At 42.2% G+C, this 10968-nt stretch overlaps 1 protein-coding gene across 1 annotated transcript; it reads left to right on the top strand.

Moving 5' to 3' along the window:
• The first annotated feature begins 3445 nt into the window (after positions 1–3445).
• Positions 3446–9835, top strand: SOCS4 (suppressor of cytokine signaling 4). Its single transcript, XM_072427679.1, has 2 exons — positions 3446–3595; positions 8455–9835. The coding sequence occupies exon 2, from the start codon at positions 8528–8530 to the stop codon at positions 9833–9835; it is 1308 nt and encodes a 435-aa protein (XP_072283780.1). The 5' UTR covers positions 3446–3595; positions 8455–8527.
• The last annotated feature ends 1133 nt before the right edge of the window (positions 9836–10968 follow it).

The following is a 10968-nucleotide window of genomic DNA, read 5'->3' as shown; positions in this document are numbered from 1 at the left end:
CCCTCATAATGGGCCCAGCAGGTATACAGACCCGGGAACTCAGCTCAGGGATGGTGGGGACCCCTCATAATGGGCCCAGCAGGTATACAGACCCGGTAACTCGGCTCAGGGATGGTGGAGACCCCTTATAATGGGCACAGCAGGTATACAGACCCGGGAACTCGGCTCAGGGATGGTGGAGACCCCTCATAATGGGCAAAGCAGGTATACAGACCTGGGAACTCAGCTCAGGGATGGTGGGGACCCCTCATAATAGGCCCAGCAGGTATACAGACCCGGGAACATGGCTCAGGGATGGTGGGAGGAAAGAAAGTGTACAGAACTTGGAACTCAGAGAAATAGAAGTGCCCATCTGATGATTTTACTCTCCGGCCACCACCAAACACTTTACCAGCCCAGTGACCCGGCCTCGGTTTTGTTGTCACTCACAACCACAATCATTTCCTTGCCGGAACACAAACTCCACCATGACCAGATACATCTGGAAAGGGCTGGCTTGTTTGTCATCGGTGCTCTGAGAACCCCCCAAAACCCGGTTTATCAGGTCAATCAAGAAATATTTGGTGAATCATCCAGCCGTAAATCCCCAGAGGGTGAATGATGTCACTGAGTGTTATCAGCCGGCACCGGTGATGTTTCATTATGTTCACATAGCCCGCCATCAGCATTCTCAGCTTCTGATTTCATATTATGTAATTTGTGACTGATGCTGATTTGGGTCAGACATGGGTATTTATAGATCTCCTATATGGGTGTCATGAGAACTCCTTTTCCCGTATGAGGTCCTATTGGATTTGTAAATATAACAGCGTTCGCTTATATCTGCTCCAAAACCGCAATCATTACCAGTTGTGGGAGAAAAAAAAATCTTGCAAACTGATAACTTCCTGTGCTCCGTGTTGACTGCAGTCAGGTCCGTTGTTCTGAGGACTACAGAACCACAACCTCTATAGTATGGAGATTAGGAAAGGGGGGATTGTACTGCAAAATTGGGATTTGATGCCCCTCCAGGTTCAGCCACAGCCATAGGGATGCCGGTACAGACATAGCTGCTGGGACCCCATGGCTTTTTACCCTCCCCCCCACCTTGGGTGCTCCTCTGCTAGCTGCTCCTCCCAACCATGCAAAGTACCACAGTAGCAGATTACAACAATATTACCTTCCCCAGGACAAAATCTAAAAACTAAAGCTACGTACACACGGCCAATGGTTCTCACCCCATAATCAGCTCAGGGCTGATATTGGACGAGAATCTGGCGTGTGTACAGCGCCCATCGTCTGAACGACCGTCCTGGCGCATCCACGGACGATGGACGACGAACAATTTTATTGCAAGGGAAGGGGGAGAGCGCGCAGCAGGGTGCCGCTCTGTCATTCTCCCCCTCCCCCCTCCATAGAGCAGAGCGGTGCTGTATGTACAACATTCATGCATCGTGCAGTCCTTTGTAGTTGGAATGGATCCATCCAAAAAGATCCTTTCCAACCACAATTATTGCACGTGTGTATGCGGCTTTTGTTCTGCTCCGGTGTCTTCTTGCATGTTGCAGGACATCACATGAGATATCAGAAGGCTCCTTTCACAGTTATGGTTGCAAGCCATGCGAAAAGGGCAAATAGCAAACTGCTGTGCCCAGAAGCAGCAAACCGCACTGCAGATTACCACAATTTAATGTTGTTGCTTTTACTTTTGCAGTTTTGCTTTCAGAGGAGGAAAAGCTTGTTACTTCTAGTAACCACGCCAGAATGCAACCACGAGCAAACACCTGCGCAAAACTGATCTCAACCGAAAAGAATTGGCTGGGAGTATGACTGAGCCCTGGGTACGACGCTGCAGAAGTCTGGCATAAGCCTTAGGTAGGTGGGGTGAGGTAAGTGGTAGCAGAGATGATGGTTGGGAAACAGCGGTGTCACCCTAAAACAGGAAATGCCCAAACAAGGGCCCCTATGCCAGGATTACCAGAGAATATTTTTAAAAACCATAATTTCTGAAAAAAGAATAAAAGTGTCCTAGGGATTTCACGTAATATAGAATCTTCAGCTGGGGGTGCTGGGAACTCAGAGATGTAAAAGTTTAGTGATTGGCGTATCTAAAATCTAGAACATTTTTACTTCATTACACTTTATATCCTTCACCAGAACTTCCAATATTTATTTGGGCCAATTTTTTTTTTCTTTTGCATTATTGTTCTGCTTTCAGCAAATAAAATAAATGAAACGCTTCTTTATATATCATTTTTTTTGTTAAACCTCTAATTTTGCGCTGTGTGTTGTCTTTGTTTGGGTACACACTGGGCAGACACGGGTTCCGGGGGCAGGATGTGACGCTTTTCTGTGTCTGCCGCACACAATGGCTTGTTCTGTTTCCCCGCTTCATGCTGAGCCAGAACAAAAAACGTACAGTCCGTGAACTGAAAAAGCTGAACGGTAAAAAAAAAAAATCCCATGGCCCTTCTCAGCTGCAGACCCGTCTGCCCACGACTTAAAGGAACACTCCCGTCAGAATGGACAGGTACCGGTAACACACTCACCACCTTAGTGAAATGGGAACCCCTCTTGCTCACTCAGGTAGGGGATTCATAGACACGCCCACTATACATGGGGATTTCATACATAAACCTTCAGGATCACAAACTGGGGTCCAAATCCACTGGAACAGAACCATCTTGTGTATAGAGCGCTGCATGGGCATACACCCTGCATTGGTGCTGAGAGGATTTCCAGGAAACCAAGGGATTTCCACACCGGCCTCCATAAATTCAAGAAGCCACCAAGGGCCTCTGCACACCAAACTCATGGCAGCATAGAAACCGCAGCCAGAACCTGTATTCCATAAAAAAGGTCCCAAATAAGAGCAGACAGCACAATATGCCCTCTATCACACCGCGGCCCGTTAATGCGACATTCGTTACGCAAGGCAGGGCCAATCACAAGACAATAGGTCCAGACTGATGTGTGTGGTGACAATAGAAGCTGAAATATACAACATTGCATGGCAGCACAAATAAAAACAACAACAACAAAAAAAAAGTGTTTTGACTTCTCGTGTGTAAAAAGTAATGCAACACGTTAAACACAACATCAACTCAACTGCATGCAATAAATGCAAAACACACAGTGTGAGCACAAACTTTTTATCCAACCTCTAAATGATTGAATTTGTTAGAAAATAAAAGAGATATATTCATTTTATATAATCATTTATACAATATTTGGATATTATTATTTTGTACAGTGCTGCGTAATATGTTGGCGCTAAATAAATCCTGTTTATTAATAATTATAATAATAAAGTGGTCGGCTTATTATGTAAAAACAGTGGATTTATGTAAAATTGCAGATTGCGATGCATGCGATAACCCTGGAGAAGAAATAATAAAAGATTTTCTTGGACAATAAGAGGTTAAAGTTGCAGCAGCGGTGCATGCTGGGAGCAGAGGGCTGTCTGGTTCTGGGTAATGTAGTTATATTCACAGGAAATGTCTCCTCTCACTGCACTGCTGCTGCCTCTGATGGCTGCTGCTACATTTGGCTCTTTCTTTGTCTTTTTGGCCAATTTTTAGCCCTTTGGGGTCTCCTGGATGGGCCAAGCTTCCAGGTAAGACATCAGATCTTCTCCTTCTCTCCAGATTGTTACTAAATCTCATGTTTTGTCTTGCTAACCCCATGTTAGGTGTGTTCCTGCACTTCTGTCCTTGTGCTGGCATGTCATTTCCTTTATTCTATGGGATGGAGCTAGAAAACCCTCAGCTACATTGTATTACCTATGATGGGCCCTCTTATGGACATTACATTTGTTTTGGGGGTTTTCAATATTTCTTTTTTTTTAAAGTTTAAACAGAAACAATGTAACAAAAAGCAATGCAGATAAAACAAAGAAAAGGGAAATAATAATAATAATAATATAAAGACAGTGACGGCTATAAGACCTCCGACAAGTCACTTCTGTGCTTTAAACTTTTTGCTGTACTATACGGAGATATAAAAGGCAGAAAATGTGATTTAATATTTATTGTAGATAACTTTCTATGTGGGGAAATCTACAAGTTCAGCAATAGTCTGGCACAAGAATGTTCTTTTTTTTTTTTTAACTTTTTTGTGATGTTTTTTGATACCAGCGAGAGCCAATGTGCCAAGAGTTCTTTAACTGTAAAAAGCCCAGGGTTCATTTCTTTGTATTTATTTTTTTATGGGTTAATCTATTTTTATTTGCATTTTCAAGCTTTATTACCAACAGTGCAGTCATAAGAAAGAACAAGAGGAAAAGAAAAGAGGTTTTGCATCCAATAATAAACAACAATAATATTTTGTATTTCTTTTTCCATGAGATTTGGGGTCTGTGGTCCCTTGTAATTCAATGAAATGACTGCAAAGTGTCCCTAAAAACTCATTTCAAAAGGTTGGGAACCGTCAGTGGTATCTTTTCTAAATAATTAATACAGCCGGTCTGCGGATTGTAATCCAATCTGACAATGTAAGCAGAGTCAATGACATCCGGATTGTATTCCATCCCGCTGGGAATTTCCTGGGCAATTCCTATTGCTGGATTTTGTCATGTCGTTGGCTAATATTCTCTTGCTGCATGCAGAGCTGGTCCAACCTGCTTGTTTTACTGGATGTCTACCTCACATTGATCTGTAGATTCACCCTGTAGCACTCATTGACTGCTTAGGATAAAATCGATGTCAATCTGAGCAAAACTTCAGCATGAAATCCAAAAATCCGGGGGTAATTTCCATACTTTCTTTATGGTTAGAAGGATAGTGTTCCCCACGGTCTCTAAAACTAAAAAACAATTGTTTATCTGCATGTTTGTGGGGGTGGGAATGTCCACGCTTTGGGATTCTAATAGGGGGCACCTAGAACAGATTGAGGGGTTGGATGGGGCGGTTGACCCCCAAACTTGGAGTAAACTCAAGATTTGCATTATTAACCCTTGCAAGGGTTCAGGAGCTCATAGAGAACACACAGGAGGATTTACTGACACCTTGCAATCTCAGCTACCATAATGTCACGGGGTCCTTAAATTTAACCCCAACCAAACAATATCAGTCAAATACAAGGACAGCAAGGTTAGACCAGGTTGGGGCAATCTCTGATCATTGCAGACCCCAGCTTGGGATCTTGCCAAGACATGTCCTCTGTAGTAGGCCAGAGGTTGCAGCTATTCCTAATGCAGGAGAACCCCAACAATATCACTTTTTGGGATGGAACATTCTGCATTTTACGGTCATTTGCAAATGCCGGTCTATAAGGGTATTGATCGGTCCTTGCAATGTTTATGGCATATCGGGGGATATCTGCACAACTTCTGTGACGTTTAATTTTGTGCTGTCTGGGATGCAGTGAAGCTGACCGGACAAAAAGCAGCCAACATTGCCCATTGCAGCCAATCAAGCTCTAACATTGGTTGCCATTATACACCAGTGTATCATATGTGATGGTTATAAATTATCTGAGCATGCAAAGTGTGCTATGGGCTTGCTATGCTAACCGCAAACATGACTGTTATACCACCACAATCTCCAGTTAGTCATTTCTTCTGCAATACTTCTTTGCTTCGATTTTTGCCCAGGGATCCATATTGTATAAAACCATTGCTAAGCAATGCAAGTCGGTGACTCGGCCTGTATGCCTTCAGAACTGGAAGAAGTTTGCTTTCAGTGTGAATAGTTCTATGTTGTGCCGCAGAGAAGAATCTTCTACCCCGGGGCTCCTTTCCCACTCCCTGTACCCCAACACTAATCCTCCATGTAACCCTAACACTGACTTTTATTCTAAGCTTCCATATAACCTAACAATAATTCTTTCTCTAATCCTGCCTATGGTCTTTCCATAAAACTATTTTAGCTGGATTTTATTCACCTTGAATTCCCACACAAGTCATTTAATTGCACTCTCGTGAAGCAGGTCAAATGCAGGAGATCAGCTGCAGGTTAAATTCACCTGTCAATGCATTCTGATGATCTTAGATGTATCTCCGTCTGATGCCAATAACACAAGCTCTCTTCTCATAATCCTCCCTTTAACTCTTCCAGTAACACTAACATATTCATAATATATATTTCTCCTTGTATTAGAAGGTAAAGAAAGCTCAATTTTTAAGATAGAAAGGAGTGTAAGTAGGGAAGTTAAAACTGAGCAGTTTAGACCAAAGATAAATAGCAAAAGTATAATAAAAATGTTATTGTATAAGTCAAACTAACAAGAAGCGTCTAATTAGACATCAACAAAGTGATATCCTGTACATTAATTGATGAAATATTTAATATGTGTTTGTCATCCACTTTTACGTCTTTTTGACCCCACACGTTTCACAAAAATGCTTCATCAGGGGTAAAGAAGACTGATTCAGAGGAAATATTTCTTTGCTGTCAAAGTTTTAGATGAGAAGCTTCCTGAATAGCAGAATATGGCTCAGGTGTCAACCAACACTCGTTGTATATCTCAAGAGGAAGCTCAGGGGTTAAAAAGCCCAAATACAGGTCTCCTATCCGTTGTAAGCTATGTTTTCTGATTTATGAGTGACCTGGAAATAACGTAGAGTCTTCCATCTTTTATAACTCCGCAAACAAAGTCTTATGAAAACATGATGATGCCCCAGGCGTCTCTGAACAATCAGAAATCTGCTTTTTGTTATAAAACTATTTCTAATAGTGCAGAACGCTTAGCAAGGAGAATTGGTTTCATCCCACTTTACGTTTCCTGTACTATCGAGTCCTTCCTTCCCTTACTGAATTTATCCACAAATGTTTAGAAATGATCAGAAGAAGGAAAATAATAAAAAAGTTATCACACGTCATATATTTTGAGGCCAGATGTTACACCCTTAAGCTTTGTACACACTTCTAATTATTATCATTGGAAACGAACGACCGATCGGCCGAAAATCGTTCACATAAAAGATGACCAACGAACGAGGATTGTTGTTGGAAATGAACGACCGTCACGGCGGATCTAATTGGCCGATGATCGTTCACTATCTATCGTGTGTGCGGTCATTCAGTGATTGTACACTTTCTCCTTTACATGTCACTCCCTGCATCGTTCATGTATCTATAGCTTGTGTACATTATTGGTGGATTATATTTGAACAATCGTATTGTTACAGCATGTACAGGATTGTGCGCAATACGATCGTTCAAATATAATTGTGCATAATCGTTGATCGGTCGTAATCATTCGTTTTCTAACAATAATTATTGGAAGTGTGTACCTAGCTTTAGGCTGCGTACACACGTGCAATATTGTCGCTGGAAACAAGTAATCCACGAAAGATCGTTTGACAATTGTTACCAAAAAAAGTGAACAACAACTGGTCAATGATGCCGGCGAGATTCTACAGGAATCTCGCTGGAAACGAACGACCGTTCTGGCGGATCTGATTGGGCGACAATCTTTCGTAATCTATTGTGTGTGTATAGTCGTTCAGTGATGGTGGATTGTTCTGTGATACACTTTCTCCTGTACATATCACTTCCTGCATCGTTCAGTGTGTACATTATTGGTGGATTATATTTGAACGATCGTATTGTTACAGAATTGTGCAGAATACGATCGTTCAAAATAATCGGGAATAATTGTGGATTGTTCAAATGATAATTATTGCATGTGTGTACCTAGCCTTATGTTAGGTGGCCATTAAACAAAGATACATGCAGATATCTAAACATAGATACATATAGCCCTATCTGTAATTGTGACACCACATGGATATATATCACATCTGCATGTATAGAAGAGTAGGAGCTCCGCACCAATAGTAAAGACTCCAAATATTTTTATCTCATCACACAAAGCTTGTTCACTAGAGTGATGCTGGAGGTGAAAAGATTCAAGAATAGATTTTTGAATCAATTCTAAAACCAGAACATCCAAAATGTTTTAACAATGGTGGATATATTATGAATAATTTGGATGCTCAACCATTGGTATGGCGCCCTCATCTCTTCTACATCATTTGGATGTCCAATGCAACTCCATAGGGATTCATGGTGCATAGAAGCGACCTAACCCATTGTCATAGTGCACCTAACTATATATATATCTATATCACACTGCAAGAGTAAATCCACTTCAGATCCAGGACCCCCAACCTATTCCTTGTAATCAAAGACTGGAGTCTTCCATGCAGCAAAAGTATTCTGGATGCTAGGCGTGTACAATGGCTTGGGGAACCATGGCCCACGCTGCATTGCCTCCTCTATTGGGTTATATTATTCTTTGTACTTGTTGTAAGGTTCCTGAATGATCTATTGAAACTTAAAGGGTATTGAAGGGTAAACTGTGGATTGAAGATGAATACAGTCATAGTATAGGTGCAATCTATAGTACAGTCCAAAATCAAACTTATTTATGACTTCTGTAATAATCATAGGTGGTACAGCGAACACATAATATTTTGCTGCTGTCTGTGTACAATAATCTAATCATATTTTTATATTATTTGATGTACAGGTAGTTCCCAAGACGAGCTGTGCTGTCCACACACCCCATCAAAATAGGTCATCCTTTTTCTTTTTCCTCAACAATGGCTGAAAACCTTGGGGATAAAGTCGGTGATCTTGATGTGAGACCTAAAAGCAGCCGCAGCCGAAGTGCAGACAGAAAAGATGGCTACCTTTGGAGCGGCAAGAAGCTCTCTTGGTTGAACAAAAATGGATCTGAAGGAGAATCTGAAACTGCAGCTGAGAAAATGGAAATTCCATCAAAAAGCCAAGAGAGGAAGCACAGCTGTTCATCCTTTGAACTTGACTTGGACCGTTCCTGTGGACATAAGATGTTGGGACGGTCTTTAAAGCAAAAACTGCAAGATGCTGTTGGCCAATGCTTCCCTATAAAAGCATGCAACAGCCGCCACTCCTCCGTTTTGTCTTCCAAAAGGAAAATTCACATCAGTGAGTTAATGCTGGACAAATGTCCTTTCCCTCCGAAGTCGGACCTCGCTTATCGTTGGCATTTCATCAAACGACATACGGCTCCCGTCAACCAGATGCACAAGCAGTGGGTAGTCAGAGATGCTCCGACAGTAGAACCTTTGGACATGGCTGACCAGATCTCCGATTGTGGAGAGGACCTCCTATCCGACGGACCTGCCTTTTCTTGTGAGGTGAGCTGTGGCTCCGTGGAGTCCTTCACCAAGGTGGGGAGGGCCAGCAAGGAGGACAGTGATATTGACTCTGATGATGAGGTCCTCACATTGTGTACCAGCTCAAGAAAAAGGAACAAAGCCAAATGTGAATTGGAAGACGAGATTTTCCACCCTGCCACTCCTCCTAAATATCACACACAGATAGATTACATCCATTGCCTTGTCCCAGACTTGTTTCAGATCAATAATAACCCGTGTTACTGGGGGGTAATGGATAGATACGCAGCAGAGGCACTCCTGGAAGGAAAGCCAGAGGGGACATTCTTATTGAGGGACTCTGCTCAAGAGGACTATTTATTCTCCGTAAGTTTCCGGCGCTACAGCCGCTCCCTCCATGCCAGGATCGAACAGTGGAACCACAACTTTAGCTTTGATGCTCATGACCCCTGTGTTTTCCATGCACCCAATGTGGTAACAAGTGTCCCCAATGGAAGATCCCCAATAAGGGTAACAAGTGTCCCCAATGGAAGATCCCCAATAAGGGTAACAAGTGTCATCAATGGAAGATCCCCAATAGGGTTAACAAGTGACCCCAATGGAAGATCCCCAATAATGGTAACAAGTGACCCCAATGAAAGATGCCTAATAAAGGTAACAAGTGTCATCAATGGAAGATCTTCTATGGGGGATCCTATTTCTCTAACTTGTGAATTTCTTATCACTTTTTGTTGGCACCAGGACAAATAGAGAGGGTGAATCTTTCCAGCTGTGGCACAGACAGCAAAGTTTGATCTGTTTTAACCCTTAACCAATAAAACACTGAAATAAGTTTTGGCATTTCATACATTGTACCCGATATGTTGATCTAAGTTGTACAATCCAGAAATTGTTCAGTTGTATTGTAGCTTTCCGTTTTGTTTTTCATTCCAACGTTCCACATCCAGGAAGCGATTTCACACCCTTGGGAGCAATGCGCACACCTGGCTGCTTACATCTGACTTTAATATTGGGAGGTAATAAAAGTCTTTGTTGGGTTGTACGTTCCATTTGTGAGCGATTGGCTCATCGTATTGCTGGGGATTTGCAAGCCGTGACCCCCCAAGGCTGGCCATACACAGGCTGATGTTCAGTCTTACATGGAATCCGCCATAATCTGACTCTTTATTGCTGAATTTTATGAACTAAAGAGGATCAATATCAGGTTTGGAATCACAAGAACCCTAAATGTTGGAAACACTCCGATCAATGGTACAAATATCCGAATCTTCCTGATTGATTTCTGTTTGATGCAGCGTGCACATCGGTGGAACTGACATTGGGCCCCTGTGCAGGACTGACATGGGGCCTTTTGTAGGGTCGGGGCCCTTGCTCCCTGTGTCCACCCCTGGTGTAAAATCAAATGATCTGCTTGCTTTTGTAAAGAATTGACACCTGCAGCATGCAGTAGCACTGATATTCAGATAACAAGTTGCATAAATGAATCGCAATAATTTAATTAAAATGAAAAGAGCAGGAAAGCAGAAGTTATAGTGATGGTAAATGTCTTCTCACCGGTTTCTTCTATTATATATTATATATTTTATTATATATATATATATAGATCAGGGCGAGGGGCTTCCCGCTGTCTGACTTCAGTTTCATGTTTCTTGTTCTGTACAATTGTCATATTGTTATCATGTTACACAAATGACGGAGCGGCTGGAGGAGGGGAAACAGATGGAGAATGGACATTTGGTCCTTTTGTGACATAGATATCCAAAAAGAAAAGCCACAAGCCTCACTGCAACCTCCTCTGTGCAATACCCTGGGGGAGACCCTCATCCCAAAGGAAGAATAGGGGGGTCCTAGCCAAACTGTGCAATCTAGAAAATTTGCTAAGT

Source organism: Pyxicephalus adspersus, chromosome 12 (assembly GCF_032062135.1).
Source record: "Pyxicephalus adspersus chromosome 12, UCB_Pads_2.0, whole genome shotgun sequence".
NCBI classification, from domain to species: domain Eukaryota; kingdom Metazoa; phylum Chordata; class Amphibia; order Anura; family Pyxicephalidae; genus Pyxicephalus; species Pyxicephalus adspersus.
This window is presented reverse-complemented; position numbering and strand designations above follow the sequence as displayed.

Coding starts and splice junctions, on each gene's coding strand:
- SOCS4 (XM_072427679.1), top strand. CDS start 8,528: ATGGCTGAAAACCTTGGGGATAAAGTCGGTGATCTTGATGTGAGACCT.